The following is a 17,933-nucleotide window of genomic DNA, read 5'->3' as shown; positions in this document are numbered from 1 at the left end:
CAGCTGATTTGTATGGGTCCAGGTTTTGCAGCTCTTTCAGAACATCTGCTATCTGGATTTGGGTAAAGGAGAAGCTGGGGAGGCTTGGGCGAGTAGCAGCGGGGGGGGCGGAGCTGTTGGCCAATGTTGGAGTCGCCAGGAGGAAGGCATGGCCAGCCGTTGAGAAATGCTTGTTGAAGTTTTCGATTATCACGGATTTATCGGTGGTGACCGTGTTACCTAGCCTCAGTGCAGTGGGCAGCTGGGAGGAGGTGCTCTTGTTCTCCATGGACTTTACAGTATCCCAGAACTTTTTGGAGTTAGAGCTACAGGATGCAAATTTCTGCTTGAAAAAGCTGGCCTTTGCTTTCCTGACTGACTGCGTATATTGGTTCCTGACTTCCCTGAACAGTTGCATATCGCGGGGACTCTTCGATGCTATTGCAGTTCGCCACAGGATGTTTTTGTGCTGGTCGAGGGCAGTCAGGTCTGGAGTGAGTTATAGAATCAGCTTGATCCCATCTGTCAAAGACGCTTGGACCTTTTTGTATATTTTCAGTGGTATAATACACCCCATAAAGATAATGAGAAAAAAAACAGGTTCAGCCCCTGTTTCAACCATGATCTTGCAGAGTTACTCCACCTCAAGAATTCCATTTGGCGAAAGGCTCGGCACACACATACTCAGGGTGACTGGATCTCGTTCAGGCAAATGAGAAATAAGTGCACTAAGGCTATCTGGAAGGCCAAAGTTAGTTACTTTAAGGAGCAGTTCTCTCTCTGTGGGTCTAACCCCAAAAAGTTCTGGAAAACGGTTAGATCTGGAGAATAAACCCTCTTCATCACAGCTACCCATGTCCCATGATGTGGTTGTTACTGACAAGGAGTACATGGCTGAGCTCTTTAATCACCATTTCATTAAGTCAGGATTCCTATTTGACTCAGCCATGCCTCATTGCCCATCCAACATCTCCTCATCTCCCGCCCCTTCTAATGCGACTAGCCCTGGTGCTCCTCCCTCTTTTCCCCCTTCCCCGCTACAAAATTTCACTGAGTCTGAGGTGCTAAAGGAGCTCATTAAACTTGACCCCCCAAAAAGATCTGGGTCAGATGGTTTAGATCCTTTCTTTAAGGTTGCAGCCCCTATCATTGCTAAGCCTGTCTCTCCTCTCTGGGGTGGTTCCCATTGCTTGGAAGGCAGCCACGGTGCATCCTTTATTTAATGGGGGAGATCAAGCTGATCCTAACTGTTACAGGCCAATTTCTATTTTTCCCTGTTTATCAAGTGTTGGAAAAACGTGTCAATAATCAACTGACTGGCTTTCTTGATGTCTATCGTATTCTCTATTCTCGAAGAATGTAATGTCCATTTCTCTACCATAAGCCACCTCTAACAACATTTTAGAGAATTTTGCAGTACGTCCAACCGACCTCACAACCGCAGACCACGTGTAACCATGCAAGCCCAGGACCTCCACATCTGGTTTCTTCCCCTGCGGGATCGTGAGACCAGCCACCCAGGGAGCTGATGAAACTGAGGAGTATTTCTGTCTGTAATAAAGACCTTTTGTGGGGAAAAACTCATTCTGATTGGCTGGGTCTGGCTCACAAGTGGGTGGGCCTATGCCCTCCCAGGCCCAACCATGTCTGCACCCCTGCCCAGTCATGTCAAATCCATAGATTAAGGCCTCATTTATTTATTTAAATTAACTGATTTCGTTAAATGAACTGTAATTCAGTCAAATCGTTTAAATTGTTGCATGTTGATTTTATATTTTTCCCATGTTCCTGACTTTCCCTGGCCCTTCTTTCCTCTAGCCTGTCTTCTGTTGGTTCACCTGCTCAAACCTTTTCTTCGTCCATCACTCTTTCTTGATAGACAAAAAAATAAATTAAAGACAGCATCCAAGTAATTAAAGAAGACAACTGTACTTGTATATTTGAAATATAGTTGTAATCAGTTCAAATTAGAATTTCACCACTGTTGCAACCAAAATACTGTATCCCTGACAAATTCAACACAAAGGAACACAAACGCCTCGCAGACAGACAGCAAACGGGCGGATTATTTGGGGGCGAAAATAAGCAAGAAATGTGTAGTGTGAAATCTTGCGCCACTCTCAGGGTTTAGTCAATACTGCAGCACAAAAAAAGTGCATTACAATCAATGCCTCTAAATAATATGGGAAGGGCGGGGGGCATCTAAACGTTTCAGTTAGAATACCAAATCCATGAAATTAAAACATTTGTAGCATATTTATGGCAGACATTTTTGAAATACGACGTCATTACAAAGACAGCCCTTAACAGCACACAGTGTCCATACTTGATCAACCCATGACATTCATTAAAACTGGTATTTTATTTGACGAAGGAATTCTTGTCTAACGGTAATGATGCTGTATGAAACTAACTCCACAGTTGTCTAATTGAAGGACAAAAATCTCCCTCACCCCCACCAGAGAGAGCTTGCTGCTGGCGAGACATTCGATTCATAGCTGCAAAATGGCCGACCGTCAACCAACTGACTTTCCAGCGCTTTAAAAACGAATTCTTCTGCACATTAGCTAGGTTTACATTATCATAGTACTTACTTAGAAATCAAGAGCACCAACAAGTATATTTCTTTGTTAGCCACATAACGTTACCTCATTATTCGTTTAGGGGCTGCTGATTTTCAAGTAGCCTCGAATGACAAAAAAAAAAAACGAGGATTTCGCACTGAAGCACTTCAGTCACAGATGAAAGAGGAAATAATCTTAGCTTTAGTTAGCTAGCTCTATTTCATATGTGATTCCTGAGGTGAGTATATCTTCGTCACTATTTGTAAAGTTGTTGGTTAACTGCATGCATATTTTGCAATAATATGCATATTCCATAGATAAGAGGCTATTGCTAACAGTCTTGCAACGCAGCAATTTTCTGTCGACATCGGTGCTAAAATATGGCTAGCTAGCATGCTACAGAATTGATGTCGTCGCGCGAGTGAGCATCTGGAGAGGTTCTCTTGACACTTACTTCAGTCACGAGCAGACCAATGTAGCAATATAAATCCGGAGTCTGGGTAGTAATCCTGCAGCAAATAATGCTGGCATACTTGTATTTAAAATCACAAAACAACGATGGTGTTAGTTAGTTTAGCAACTAGTTACAGGGTGTGTAGTTGGTCGACACAGCAGATAGCTAATTTAGCTACTTCTATTTTACCTTGCTAGGTCGGTGCAAGACCTCGCGTACACTAAAATATGAAGATGTTGGTCCATTTACCGTTAGTCAGTGAACTACCTGTGTTGCGTGGATAGATAACGTTAGCTCCTCGGTTTCGTGATCTGAGCCTGGTGTCCGTGTCATGTGTCCATTTTTAGCCCGCCATAGTTTCATAACGATGGCTAACATCCATCGACATGCAGCGTTTTGGTTGTGAGCCACGGTTGCTGAATGGCCACCATCAGCAGGGTTTAGCATTAGCTAGTTATATTGTAATAATTGTTGCACCTTCATACTTGCAAAGGTAGCTAGCTAGCTAGTTGCTTATTCCCATGCACGAAAGGTTACGTGCGTGCATGAAGGATAGCTGTTGCAGCTAACGTAACTAGCTACATACGTCTGACAGTAGTTACCCCGAGCTCCCGAAATCATGACAACTGTGGCTCATACTGAGCCCCCATAGCCTCTAACGTTAACTATGTCACTGATAAATAAGGGCCAGATAGCTGCACATTCGCATCATGATCAGTTTCGTTGTCTTTACAGGTCATTTTCAGATCATTGTGTCCATGGCAATGTGTCACCTTGACTCTTTATCAACAATGAGTGTGCTGGCAGTTCATGTATTTTTGTGATGTAACGTTACATGCCCCGTTTTTTATTTGAATGCTTACTTATGGGTTCCTTAAGATGAATACCAACCCGTTTAGTATATCTGGCCTTTCAGAAACAGTAACTGCATTTTAATAGGTGTGTCAAGGCAGCCATACTTCAGATCCCTTACAGTGCTGTCATGGTATAGGCTAGCTAGCGTTAAGTCATAGTTTGAAAACAAGGCATTAGAAAGTGTGTCCCTGCTTTGTCAACAGGACTAGGCCTTTAGCATTCGAAGCTTAGAACAAGACCTGAACACTCCATCCTTTTACTGGCTAACTCACAAGGCTTGGAGGGGAGGATAAGCCTGAAATTTCCTGCAGGTGTATTATGTGGATAATTACCCTATGAACAGTACAGCACCTGCCAAGCAATCTTCTGAACCTGTAAATCATTGTGGCTCAAGCCAGTATACAGATTGTTCTGAGGACAGTTGCACTGGTTTGCGGTTTATAATGTGTTTCTTCTATTTCCCCTCTCCCCCAGAAAGGAGTATCAGGAAAGGGAACAGTAGTTCATGGAAGACAAGAAAAGGAAGAAAGACGACAAAAGGAAAAGGGAAGCATCTCAGAAGGTAAAGATGTATTTCCACGCCAACATACAACTTTGCCCAGAATGATGCTCAGTTTAACTTGTTGCAGTCTTATTGTTTTTCTTAGAACTTTTGTTTTGACACAATAGTATTCTGATGAACCAGATTATAGGCTACATGATATCACCAAGTTGTGATGACCTGGCCAGCTGGGGCATATTCAGTATTGCAAAGTTGTATACAATACACACAACACGTCTCAATAAATTAAATGTAATGAATAATAGATTGTTCATTAGTGTTGTTATGCCTGGCACTCTGTCCAGACCACAGTACTCCAACCAGCCAGTGCCACTGCCACACATTTGACTCTTTCATTGGCCTACTTTGCCGTTCATACAGTTCTGTTTGTCTTTCACTTGAATGTCTTTAACAAATTAATTAATATCTCCATATTTGGCTTTCAGGTTGCAGAGCAAAAAAACAAAGGTGAGTGGTGTCTTTGTGTCCTCTGCTAGATTCACCTGTCGCACGTGTTTCTCTGTCTGCTTATGGCGGTCTTGTCGTTCTCATCGCTATCATTTCTTTTTGCGACAACTAACGAGGAACTTAGTACTGTTCCAGTATGCAGATTTTTCGTCACTGATCATTTGTACTAATCACAATTTCGCAAGTGCTTGCATCTTTGGCCCATAGACTTGCCCAAAACTGTCTGAGTTTCTGTTCGGAGGGGTGGAGACTTTGCTAGAGACTTCGCTAGTCTCATTAGTACATTTTCTAATATTTCTCCCACCAGAACGTAATCAAGCATCTGATGCAATTACGCAAGAGTTTTGTTCTGGGTGCCTGAGCTTTGTTTGTTTATGCGGTTGGCTTTGTTACTCCAGTGACACACTATCCAGCAGATAAAGAGCACAGTTTCTTTCCCTCTTCCATCCTTCTCATAAGTAACTGAATATTGGAATATATTAAATCAAATTGTATTTGTCACATGCTCCATACACAACGGGTGTAGACCTTACAGTGAAATGCTTACAACCTTAACCAACAATGCAGTTTTTAAAAAATATATGAAAAAATAAGAAATAAAAGTAACAAATAATTAAAGAGCAGCAGTAAAATAACAATAGTGTGGCTATATACAGGGGGTACCGGTACAACACATTGGCTCTGTACCAGTACCCCCTGTATATATTAGGGAGTGCATTTGGAAAATATTGACATGCATTTGAAAATACTCATACAAATATTGCAGTACTCCATGCATTTTATCTCCGGTCTGATTTGCTCTAGGGTTATTTGAAATCCTTGTGCGATCCCAGGATATTCGGTAATACTGGCACTGAACACAAGGGGTGCTATTTTCGAACCCAAAAGGTTAGCAATGCTAAAAAGTATATGTAAAATCCCATAGGGAATGCTAGCTAAATGCTCATGAACATATTGCAAACATTTTATACAGTCTCTGACAAACAATTTGCAGGACAGACATCCCAGCTCTTAAAGTTATACAAGTAATGCAAAATTGCTACTCAGTTTGCTGTACACACAAAGCAAATATTAGACAGTAAGTCTCTAGATCCAGGAGGGGATTCTCGGCTGTTACCAAGACTCTTAATTTTGCAAGAAGCTAGCTAACTAGCCACTAAATTAGCAAACCAAATGTACAACTGCAGAGCATTTAGCACATTTAAGACAGTTAACTTAGTTATAAGATATCTAGCGGCAAAGTTGTAATTAGATTTCCTGACGAGTGCTGCACAACAGTCAACGGTCTCTCGTCATTATGTGCTTGAAAACATACACCATATGACTGGGGACTACCGGTAAGCTTCGAAATGAAAAATGTGAAGGGTGAAATGAACGCAATCTGCTTTATCTCCTAACTTAGGGCAGAAGTTGACTGCAGTTATTTACTTAAAAAGTAGCTACAGATATTCCGATTGATAAAGAATCTTAAATAGTTTCAACGGTCATCCTGTGGCTAATTCCAAATACCCCTGTTCATGGCCCAAGCCAATTTCAAATAACCCAAGCCAATTATTTGAAAATACTTAAAAATACTTCAAATGAAAGTAGTATATTTGGCTACATTATTTGAAATACACATGTATTTGAACCAGGTCTGGTCTATTGTTTAGATGCATGTGGCAATTTGACTCTTATTTCAAATGATGATGGCTAGATAAAATGTTTTATTATCCACTAGGAAATGTTCTTTTAATTTCATATCACCATTTTTATGCTGAATGTCCTCTATACTCCTTACTGACTTCTCTCTCTCTTCTACTTCACCATGCAGTGCCAGAATTGACCAAGCCCTTGTCCACCCAGTCTCCTGTTGCCCCCAGCTCTGCTTCCCCCAGCCCTGGACCCACCCCCTCGGCATCCTCCTCCCCTGCCACCGCGGCTGCAGGCGGCGCCCCCCCTCAGGGCGGGAACAATGCGAAGCGGCCGGCGGTGGCCAGCGGACAGCCCCCCACAGCAGGCACCCAGGCCCCCCAGCGCTACATGCCCCGCGAAGTGCCCCCGCGATTCCGCTGCCAGCAAGACCACAAAGTGCTACTGAAGAGGGGCCAGCCGCCGCTGTCCTCCATGCTACTGGGTGGAGGGGGCGGAGGGGGAGACGGCCCCAACGCAACCATGGCTGCTGCCTCAGGTGGGTGTCTGGCACGAGTCGACATGGGGCATCATGCGAAGTTAGGCTCTGTTTGAATACTTTAGAAGTGCATCCCACTTTACTCGCTTTGTCTTGGTAGAGCGTTTTGGGAAAAACTATTTGTTCTCTCTTTGTCCAAGTCCATAAAAATTGGGCGGCAGTCAACAATGTGTGTGTCTCTCATGTGTCTTTATGTTGTTTCCCGTCCAGATTCCAGTCCAGGCTATGTGGGTCCAGCTGCACCCTCACTGCCCCTCACCTCATCATCCTCTTCATCATCAATTGCTGCTTCTTCTACTTCTTCAAATTATGCAAATTCCATGTGGGGGACGGGCTCTGGCAGCCTGCCCTCCTCTCAGGGCAGGGAGAAGGTCATCGTGGACGGCTCGGACCTCGAGGAGTGGCCTAGCATCGCCCATGGTGACGGGAGTGGAGGAGGTGGAGCTTCAGGGCCAGGAAGCGGTAGTGAGTCGTCGGGGGAGGGAGGTGGTGGAATGCCGAACAGCTGTGCCTCATGGAAAGGTGGTGATCCTGGCAGTCCTTCACCCACTTCCTCGTTCTCAATGTCCAATGAATGTATGCTGTCCGGCAGTGTGGTGTGGGGGTCTGCTGCCTCACAGGGTCCTGTAGAAGGGAATGCAGCCCCAGGGACGTCATTGCCACCCATTCCCAAATCCTCCCCTCTGCCAGTGGGCCCTGATGGCTCCCTTGGTGGCAGTGGGGGGATCCCTGGTGCCAACTTCAACCCAAATGCCAACCCTACCGCCTGGCCTGCCCTAGTGCAGCAGGATGGAGCTGGGGCAGCTTCCTCTGAAGGGGCCCCCCCCTCTTCCTTCCTCCAGAGCCAGGTTGGGTCTCTGTCTGCCAACAACCCTCCCCCGGCCCTGGGGAACCAACCTCTAGCTTTGAATCAATCTGCTCATCAGCACCAACTTCACCAAATGCAACCCAGAGACAGAGAGCACCAGTCGGACGGGGGCTGGGGTGGAGCGGCACTGGAGACCGGAGCAGGACCAAAAAACGTGGGGACAGGGGAGGGAGCCAATATAGACTGTGGGGGAGGAGGCAACGGGGGAGACAATCTCTCTGCTTCCCAAACCTCTTCCTCCTGGGGAGGCCAGCCTTTCCCCGCTGCTAACTCCAAAACGGGTGCGTCAAGGACTGATGGTTGGGAAGGGGGAGCTGCTGAGGGTGATGGAGGCTCGCGGTGGGGGTACAGCGCTCAGGGGGGTAATGGAGGGAAAGCCTGGGGCGCTGGAAGTGGGGGTAACACTCAGACCGCCGGGGTATCTCAGGGAGGGTGGGGAGGAGGAGAGCGAGGGTCTTCAGTTGGAGACTGGGGAGGTAATTCAGGTGGGATGGGTGGAAGTGGTGGAGTTGGCAATTCAGGAGGGGAGGCTGGTGGTGGTGTCGGCGGCCGCAGCAGTAGCAGCAGCAGCAGCGGGGGCAGCATCGGCAACCCCCCTGCCGCCGCCTCTTCTCCCAAATCATCCACCACTACGACAAGAGCTTTGGACAATCAGAAGGGAGTTGGAGTGGGGGACGGAGGGGCAGAGGGGGACACAGGGGAGTGGGGGGGGGGCCGGGCTGGAAGAGGTCATTCTTCATCCAGCGGTGGAGGAAACTCCAGAGGTGGCGGCAATCACAATCAACACCATGGGTATGGCCACCACCGGTATTCCCACCCCCCACCACCCAACCCTGAAGTGGCCTTACAGGCAATGCTCAGCCGCAATGACCTGGACCCGCGCGTCCTCTCCAACACGGGCTGGGGCCAGACCCAGATCAGACAGAACGTGGCCTGGGACCTAGAACCAGGAAAAGGAGGTTCTGGGTTGTCTGCTTCATCCAAAAACTCTCCACCTCCCATTGGTCCGTCTTCTCAGTACTCCACTGGCTCTGCTACAACTACTGATTCTCCTTCCCTTCTCCCTGGCTCAGCTCCCAACCTGAACTCCAATCCTTCCCTGGGGACCTCTGGTGGCTCTGGGGAAGGCTGGGAGAGTGGTGGTAACAGCAGCAGCGGTTGCAGCAACTCCCTACCCAACCGAGGACCACCTCACCCGGGATCCAACATGAGGAATCCTTCTGGTATCACACAATCTGCGTCAATGACCACTGGAGCAGGTATGGGAGGAGGAGGAGGCCTTGGACCAGGCCAGGGGAAGCCTACAGGAGGCTGGGGTGGGGTAGGACCAGGGGAGAGCCAAGGAAAAGGATGGGGGAACGAAGGATCAGAGTGGGGTGGAGGGAGGGAACGTAGTAGTAGAGGAGGAGGAGGTGGTGGTGGTGGAGGAGGAGGGTGGGGAGATAATGGACAACAGGGTAACCAAGGTGGAGGAGGTGGTGGCTGGGGAGGCAGCCAGGAGGAGAAGGGGACAGGAGGAGGATGGAAGGAGATGGGGAGGGATGGAGGAGGGTGTGGTGGACAGAGGGAGAGGGGTGGGGGGGACTGGGGAGAGCGAGAGGCCAAATCAAGCATTGGAGGAGGAGGAGGATGGGGAGAGGAAAGGAAAGGTGGGGGAGACTCAGAAGTCGGTACGTGGGGTAGCTGGGACGAGGGAGCCCCGAGGAGAGCCTGGGGGGCAGGAGGTACATGTGGAGGAGGGGCAGGTGTGGACATGGGAGGCAACAAACCCCACCAGGGGCGTTGGGGTGGAGGGGGGGGTGGGAAAATGCACCCGTCACAGATGCCAAACAGCCAGACAGCCTCTCTGAAAGGCCCCATGGCACAAAAGCAGCAGCACCAATCACAGCCCCAGCAGCAGCCGCTACCGCAGCAAGCGCTGGACCCAGGGGACATGCAAGGAGGAGGGGGCTGGGGGAGACCATCGGGCCCCCAGGCCCAAAACCAAAGCAGCTCAGGCTGGACGGCCGGACCCATCCCCAGCGGTCCTAATGAAGGGGAGGGGCCGCAGTCCAGCGGGTGGGAGGAACCTTCACCACAATTCATTAGCAGGAAGATGGACATTGACGATGGGACGTCGGCTTGGGGAGACCCCAGCCAGTTTAATAACAAGGCTGTCAACCTGTGGGAGAAGAACGGCGTTCCCGCTGGTCAGCAGCTGCCAATGCACGGCCAGGGGCCAGGACCACCGGCCCAACAGCAGCAGCCTGGGCCTCCAGCTCTACAGCAGCAACCTGGGCCTGGGAGGCAGCCCACTGGGATGGGAGGCAGGGACATCAACCCTGGCCATGGACCTGGATCTGGGAAAGCTCCAGGGATGGGTAAGAGACTAACTGTTAGGCTGATGTGTTATACTTTGATGCTGGACTGTTCGCATAGATTTTTAAAATATAAGATTAAGCCTAATAGACATGCGGAGTGGAAGGAAGGGATTGTTGGTAAGGACATAATGCATAAATAAGCCTTTTAGAAATCAGTCTTTCCCATAAACGTGTAGAGCACCGTACATAAATCACACCACTGTGTCACTGATGGATACATCCCTGCCCGTGTGTGTAGCGCCATCGTCTGGCTGGGATGGTGGCTCTCCCTCAGACCCCCCGGTGGACAACGGCACCGCAGCCTGGGGGAAGCCCACTGAGACCCCCACCGGCTGGGGAGACCCTGGGGAGGAACCTGGGAAGAACACCTCTGGCTGGGGAAACCCCTCACCCAACCCCATCAAATCTGGTAAGGAAACTAACTACTGTAAAGCCTCAAAAAGACATGACAATGTCTGATTAGGTTCAGTGCATTCGGAAAGTATTCAGACCACTTTACTTTTTCCACATTTTGTTACATTACAGCCTTATTCTAAAATGGAGTATGTTGTTTTTTCCCTTCATCAATCTACACACAATACCCCATAATGTCAAAAAACTGGTTTTTATAATTTTTTTCAAATTACAAATAAACTGATTTACACATTTTCATAGTATTCAGACCCATTACTATACTTTGTTGAAGCACCTTTGGCAGCGACTGCAACCTCAACTTCTTGGGTATGACACTACAAGCTTGGCACACCTGTATTTGGGAAGTTTCTCCCATTGCTGCACAGCTATTTAGCAGGTTTTCATCAAGGATCTCTCTGATTTCTCTCTGCTCTGTAATATTATTTTCTCTCTAATATTTCCCTCGAACCTGACTAGTCTCCCAGTCCCTGCTGCTGAAAAACATCCCCACAGCATGATGCTGCCACCACCACGCTTCACTGTAGGGATGGTGCCAGGTTTACTCCAGACGTGACGCTTGGCTTTCAGGCCAAAGAGTTCAATATTGGTTTCATCAGACCAGATAATCTTGTTTCTCATGGTCTGCGTCCTTTAGGTGCCCTTTGGCAAACTACAAGCGGACTGTCATGAAGTTAGTGCCATTCTGCCCAAAGAGCAGTGACCGAGTTCTAAAGAGCAGCGACCATTTTTGTCCATGGCCGTCATAATATTCTATTCACTCTAATCATGCTAAATTCTCAGAGTAAATCGTCAGTAACTTTTTAACCATTAATGGTAGAGACATAGGGTTTGTTTACAAAATGTCTCCCAAAAAATCCAGACACAATCACAGATTTGCAGTGTCATCATAACACACAGCATATTATTGGTGTAATAATGCTACTCATTGTTATTTCCATAGCAGGTTCAAAGTCTATGCAAGAAGGAGGCTGGGGTGAGGGAGACCAGGGCTCGGTGGCGGCCTCGCGTCACTCCAGCTGGGAGGAAGAGGAGGAGGGAGGAGCAGGGGTGTGGAACAGTGTTGGGTCCCAGGGCAGCAGCTCCTCCTACAACAGTGGGGGCTGGGGCCAAGGTCACGGGGGCAAGAAGCCCAACAACAAGGTAGGACAGCATCCACAATGGGTTAGGTTAGGTTTTCTATGGTGGTTGCCTCATTCAGATACTTGAGAGGAGTTGGATTTTTGATGAGGCCTTTTGGTGGGAGAATGGCCTTTGTTTGTGCCAGAAAAAAACTTACTGCCAGAAATGTTATATCTGTATGTTTGTCTCTCAGGCTCCCCTGAAGAGTGGAGGAGGAGACTCCTGGATGAACCCCATGAACAAACAGTTCTCCAACATGGGGCTCCTGGTAAGTTTCAGAGATAAGGCTAAGTTTAGAGCCCACAGGCATCCACTGTGTTTGAGATACTGTATGTAGTGAGAAATGTGTTGTTGTATCTAGGATGACATGCCAATAGGTATGGTGGGGTTGATTTTATGATGGTGGTAGTGATGAGGATATGAGTGCTGAGTGATGAGTGCTGTGTTTGCAGGGGGATGATCCTAGTGGGCGGCCTCTGGACTTGGCTCCTGGTCCTCCTCAGGATAAGAAGATGGAAGGAGAGAAGCGAGGGATGGGTCTGAATGACTACAATGGAGAGATGCGTAAAGGAGGGCAGAGAGCCATGGGAGGAGGAGGGATGGTCTACCGTTCACCTGGTTCCAAAGAGATGGGGCTTGGCGACCCTGGGCCTTACTATGACAAGGTTGGTGTCTCAAATGGCACCCTATTCCCTTTATAGTACACTACTTTTGATCAGAGCCCTATACGTATTGGTCAAAAGTAGTGCACTAAAGGGTACATGGTTCCATTTCGGACGCAACCTCTGACTTTGACTGTTCTCCAAGTACCACTTGTCTCGTTAACACTTTATTCTATGTCTCTTTCTTTCTTACTTCCCCTCCTTCTTTTGGTATCCTTCTTCTTGTCCCCTCCTTATTTTGGTGTCCCTCTTCCTGTGCCCTCCTTCTTTTTGTGTCCCTCTTCCGGTCCCTTCCCTGTCTCGCCTACTTCTTCCCCCATATTGGGAAACTACTTTGATTGGTTGTCACTGCGATCAGCAGACCTTGCCTTTCACCAATCAGGATGGGTGCCTTGGGGAGGAGTACTCTCCACCCTCTGTCTACAAGCCCTCCCCCCTCTACAACCACACTATCCCCCCTAGACAAGTAAGGCTGTGTCCCTCTGTCTCCATTAGACCATCAGCTCATTGCTTCACCACTAACCTGGTCCCAGATCTGTTTCTGCTTTAGCCAACTCTGACTATTGTTGTTATTCCATAAGATCTGGGACCAGGCTACTTCACCACATCTCCCTGTACATAGAAACTTCTCTTACTGTCCATCCCTCATAAATTGTGTTTATCAAAAATCAATACATACATATCATTTAATAGAAAATAAAAAAATGTATGCAGCAATTGCAGATTTTCCCTTTAAACATCAAGTAAAAAGTCCCCCAAAATCAGTTCCTCTGTGTCAGTGTTGTATCGTCCTCTTCTGTGTCTCTCATTTCCCACCCTATCTCCCCCATCGTTATGTCTGTCAAAGAGTCAGCCATGTTTCTAACCCACTCCCTCCCTCTGTTTCCTTGTCAGGGTGGTCATAACATGTTTGGCAGCAGTGGTGGTGGGATGCCCCCGTCCAGACACCAGCCCGGTGTGCCACCCATAAACCCGTCCGCAGGGATACGAGCACAAGTGCCTCATCAGTTCCTGTCACCTCAGGTACCCTTTTGTTTATTATTTATATATTTTTTTTACATTTTATCAGACTCTAGAGGTAATCAGTTGTTTTAACGTTCACCTTTACAAGGCTTTTATCAAGGGACTCCTTTATGTAAATCAGTCTCCTATATGCCCAAACCTCTGCTCAGAACAATAGATTTTTGGTCCGTTGGCTTCTTAGTAAGTTCTTTCTGTGAAACGTTGTTTCCAGAGATGTGATTTATTTCACCAGCCTGCTCTTGTTTATAGGCTAATGGGAGTATTTAGGTGACCACACTCAATGGATAAAAAAAAACCTCACCAAATCGATGAGTTAGTGCACTCACTGATATGCTGTTTTGAAATGGAATGTGCTAGACAGAAGATGCTTTATATTCCACGTTCCCATGGTAACACGGTGGTACGTGTTCCAGGTGCCAGGTTCTGTGCTGAAGCAGATGCCGCCTCCCAACGTGGGTGGAGTCGGAGGTGTGGGTGGGGTGGGGGGTGTAGGAGGGGGCGTGTTCCCCCCTCAGCTGTCCCCCCAGCACATCGCCATGCTGAGCAGCATCTACCCCCCGCACATCCAGTTCCAGCTGGTGAGTAGCTATACTCCTATACAACACTAGAATGATCACAGTAGTGGTCAGAGAACAAAGCCTTGAGGAACACAAAAACTTACCTTAGATTTGTTCTGATTAAAGCCATGTTGGTTGAAGCATCAATGTTTTTATATACAGTTGAAGTCTGAAGTTTACATACACCTTAGCCAAATACATTTAAACTCAGTTTTTCATCATTCCTGCCATTTAATCCTAGTAAAAATTCCTGTCTTAGGTCAGTTAGGATCACCACTTTATTTTAAGAATGTGAAATGTCAGAATAATAGTAGAGATAATTATTTATTTCAGGTTTTATTTCTTTCATCACAATCCCAGTGGGTCAGAAGTTTACATACTCAATTAGTATTTGGTAGCATTGCCTTTAAATTGTTTAACTTGGGTCAAATGTTTCGGGTAGCCTTCCACAAGCTTCCCACAATAAGTTGGGTGAATTTTGGCTCATTCCCCCTGCCAGATCTGGTGTAACTGAGTCAGGTTTGTAGGTCTCCTTGCTCGCACACGCTTTTTCAGTTCTGCTCACAAATTTTCAATGGGATTGAGGTCAGGGGCTTTGTGATGGCCACTCTTTGTGATGGCCGCGTGTCAATGTAAATTGTCCGGTGGCGATTTTTATGAATTGTTCGGCAGTCTAATGGCTTGGGGGTAGAAGCTGTTGAGGAGCCTTTTGGTCCTAGACTTGGCGCTCCGTACCACTTGCCGTGCGGTAGCAGAGGAAACAGTCTAACTTGGGTGACTGGAGTCTCTTGACAATTTTATGGGCTTTCTTCTGACACCGCCTATTATATAGGTCCTGGATGGCAGGAAGCTTAGCCCCAGTGATGTACTGGGCCGTTTGCACTACCATCTGTAGCGCCTTACAGTGAGATGCCAAGCAGTTGCCGTACCAGGTGGTGATGCAACCGGTAAGGATGCTCTCGATGGTGCAGCTGTAGAACCTTTTGAGGATCTGGTGGCCTATGCCTAATCTTTTCAGTCCCGAAGGGATTTGTTTTTTTTGTGCCCTCTTCACGACTGTCTTGGTATGTTTGGACCATGATAGTTCGTTGGTGATGTGGACACCAAGGAACTAGAAGCTCTCGACCCGCTCCACTACAGCCCCGTCAATGATAATGGGGGCCTGTTCGGCCCGCCTTTTCCTGTAGTCCACGATCAGCTCCTTTGTCTTGCTCACATTGAGGGAGAGGTTGTTGTCCTGGCACCACACTGCCAGTTCTCTGACCTCCCTATAGGCCGTCTCATCGTTATCGGTGATCAGTTGTTGTGTCGTCAGCAAACTTAATGATGGTGTTGGAGTCGTGTTTGGCCACGCAGTTGTGAGTGAACAGGGAATACAGGAGGGGACTAAGTACACACCCCTGAGGGGCCCCAGTGTTAAGGATCAGTGTGGCAGCAGACGTGTTGTTGCCTACTCTTACCACCTGTGGGCGGCCAGTCAGGAAGTCCAGGATCCAGTTGCAGAGGGAGGTGTTTAGTCCCAGAGTCTTTAGCTTGGTGATGAGCTTCGTGGGCACTATGGTGTTGAATGCTGAGCTGTAGTTGATGAACAGCATTCTCACATAGGTTTTCCTTTTGTCCAGGTTAGAAAGTGCGAGTGTGGATTGCGAATGAGATTGCGTCGTCTGTGGATCTGTTGGGGCGGTATGCGAATTGGAGTGTGTCTAATGTGTCCGGGAGGATGCTGTTGATGTGAGCCATGACCAGCCTTTCAAAGCACTTCATGGCTACCGACGTGAGTGCCACGGGGCGATAATCATTTAGGCAGGTTAACTTTGCTTCCTTGGGCACAGGGACAATGGTGATCTGCTTGAAACATGTAGGTATTACAGACTCGGTCAGGGAGAGGTTGAAAATGTCAGTGGAGACACTTGACAGTTGGTCCGCTTATGCTTTGAGCACACGTGCTGGTAATCCGTCTGGCCCAGCGGCTTTGAATGTTGACCTGTTTAAAAGTTTTGTTCACATCGGCTACGGAGAGCGTTATCACACAGTCATCTAGAACAGCTGGTGGTCTCGTGCGCATGCTTCAGTGTTGCTTGCCTCGAAGCGAGCATAAAAGGCATTTAGCTCGTCTGGTAGGCTCGCGCCACTGGGCAGCTCGCGTCTGGATTTCCCTTTGTAGTCCGTAATAGTTTAAGCCATGCCACATCTGACGAGCATCTGAATCCTACTACACCGGCTCTATCTTAATCCTTTATTGACCCTTTGCTTGTTTTATGGTTCGTCAGAGGGCATAGCGGATTTCTTATAAGCGTCCGGATTAGTCTCCCGCTCCTTGAAAGCGGCAGCTCTAGCCTTTAGCTCTATTTTCAGTTGTCTCCAGCGATGTTCGATCGAGTTCAAGTCCGGGCTCTGGCTGGGCCACTCAAGGACATTCAGAGACTTCTCCCGAAGCCACTCCTGCGTTGTCTTGGCTGTGTGCTTAGGATCGTTGTCTTGTTGGAAAGTGAACCTTCGCCCCAGTCTGAGGTCCTGAGCGCTCTGGAGCAGGTTTTTATCAAGGATCTCTGTACTTTGCTCCGTTCATATTTCCCTCGATCCTGACTAGTCTCCCAGTCCCTGACGCTGAAAAACATCCCCTCAGCATGATGCTGCCGCCACCATGCTTCACCGTAGGGATGGTATTGGCCAGGTGATTTTATTATTATTTTTATTTATTTAACCTTTAACTAGGCAAGTCAGTTAAGAACATTCTTATTTACAATGATAGCCAAACCCGGACGATGCTGGGCCAATTGTGCGTCGCCCTATGGGACTCCCAATCACGGCCGGATGTGATACAGCCTGGATTCAAACCAGGGACTGACCGCTGCGCCATTCGGGAGTGGTGATGAGCAGTGCCTGGTTTCCTCCAGATGTGACTCTTAGCATTCAAGCCAAGGTGCTCCATCTTTGTTTCATCAGAATCTTGTTTCTCATGGTCAGAGTCCTTCGGGTGCCTTTTGGCAAACTCCAATTGGGATGGTATGTGTCTTTTACTGAGGAGTGGCTTCCGTCTGGCCACTACCATAAAGCCCTGATTGGTGGAGTGCTGCAGAGATTGTTGTCCTTCTGGAAGGTTCTCCCATCTCCACAGAGGAACTCTGACGCTCTGTCAGAGTGACCATCAGATTCTTAGTCACCTACCTGACAAGACCCTTCTCCCCCGATTGCTCAGTTTGGCCGTGCGGCCAGCTCTAGGAAGAGTCTTGGTTGTTCAAAACTTCTTCCATTCAAGAATGATGGTGGTCTCTGTGTTCTTGGACCTTCAATGCTGCAGAAACATTTTTGGTACCCTTCCCGAGATCTGTGCCTCGGAGCTCTACGGTCAATTCCTTCGACCTCATGGCTAGGTTTTTGCTCTGACATGCACTGTCAACTGTGGGACCTTATATAGGCAAGTGTGTGCCTTTTCAAACCATGCCCAATCAATTGAATTTACCACAGGTGGACTTCAATCAAGGTGTAGAAACATCTCAAGGATGATCAGTGGAAACAGGATGTACCTGAGCTCAATTTCGAGTCTCATAGCAAAGGGTCTGAATACTTATGTAAATAAGGGATTTCTGGCTTTATTTTTAATACATTTGCAAAAATGTCTAAACCTATTTTTGCTTTGTCATTATGGGGTATTGTGTGTAGATTGAGGATTTTTTTATTTTATCAAATTTAGAATAAGGCTGTAACGTAATAAAATGTGGGGAAGGGGTCTGAATACTTTCCAACTATACTGTAGGCCCAATTTGTTTTAAAAATTAGAGGCGGTCTCCATCTTTTGAGACCTTGCAGCTCTATCAACCTCTGTTCATACCCCTCTCTCTATCTGCTGTGTTCAAACTGCCCTCCTCTTCTTAGGGTGTTGTAACAGGTGTTTACAG

At 47.6% G+C, this 17,933-nt stretch overlaps 1 protein-coding gene across 1 annotated transcript in view; it reads left to right on the top strand.

The window, feature by feature from the left end:
* Window positions 1-2,481: 2,481 nt before the first annotated feature.
* Window positions 2,482-17,933, top strand: part of tnrc6b (trinucleotide repeat containing adaptor 6B) — a 39,644-nt gene continuing 24,192 nt past the window's right edge. Inside the window, exons 1-12 of the mRNA XM_038974649.1 lie at window positions 2,482-2,781; window positions 4,327-4,414; window positions 4,840-4,861; window positions 6,675-7,031; window positions 7,242-9,290; window positions 9,492-10,259; window positions 10,498-10,668; window positions 11,614-11,813; window positions 11,986-12,060; window positions 12,245-12,457; window positions 13,349-13,477; window positions 13,891-14,055. Coding sequence (XP_038830577.1) covers window positions 4,358-4,414; window positions 4,840-4,861; window positions 6,675-7,031; window positions 7,242-9,290; window positions 9,492-10,259; window positions 10,498-10,668; window positions 11,614-11,813; window positions 11,986-12,060; window positions 12,245-12,457; window positions 13,349-13,477; window positions 13,891-14,055 — 4,206 coding nt within the window. The 5' untranslated portion in view covers window positions 2,482-2,781; window positions 4,327-4,357. The remainder of the gene's footprint in view (window positions 2,782-4,326; window positions 4,415-4,839; window positions 4,862-6,674; window positions 7,032-7,241; window positions 9,291-9,491; window positions 10,260-10,497; window positions 10,669-11,613; window positions 11,814-11,985; window positions 12,061-12,244; window positions 12,458-13,348; window positions 13,478-13,890; window positions 14,056-17,933) is intronic.

The sequence above is a fragment of the Salvelinus namaycush genome, chromosome 35, assembly GCF_016432855.1.
Source record: "Salvelinus namaycush isolate Seneca chromosome 35, SaNama_1.0, whole genome shotgun sequence".
Taxonomy (NCBI): Eukaryota; Metazoa; Chordata; class Actinopteri; order Salmoniformes; family Salmonidae; genus Salvelinus; species Salvelinus namaycush.
The sequence above is the reverse complement of the archived record's forward strand: the minus strand, read 5'-3'. Positions and strand labels throughout refer to the sequence as shown.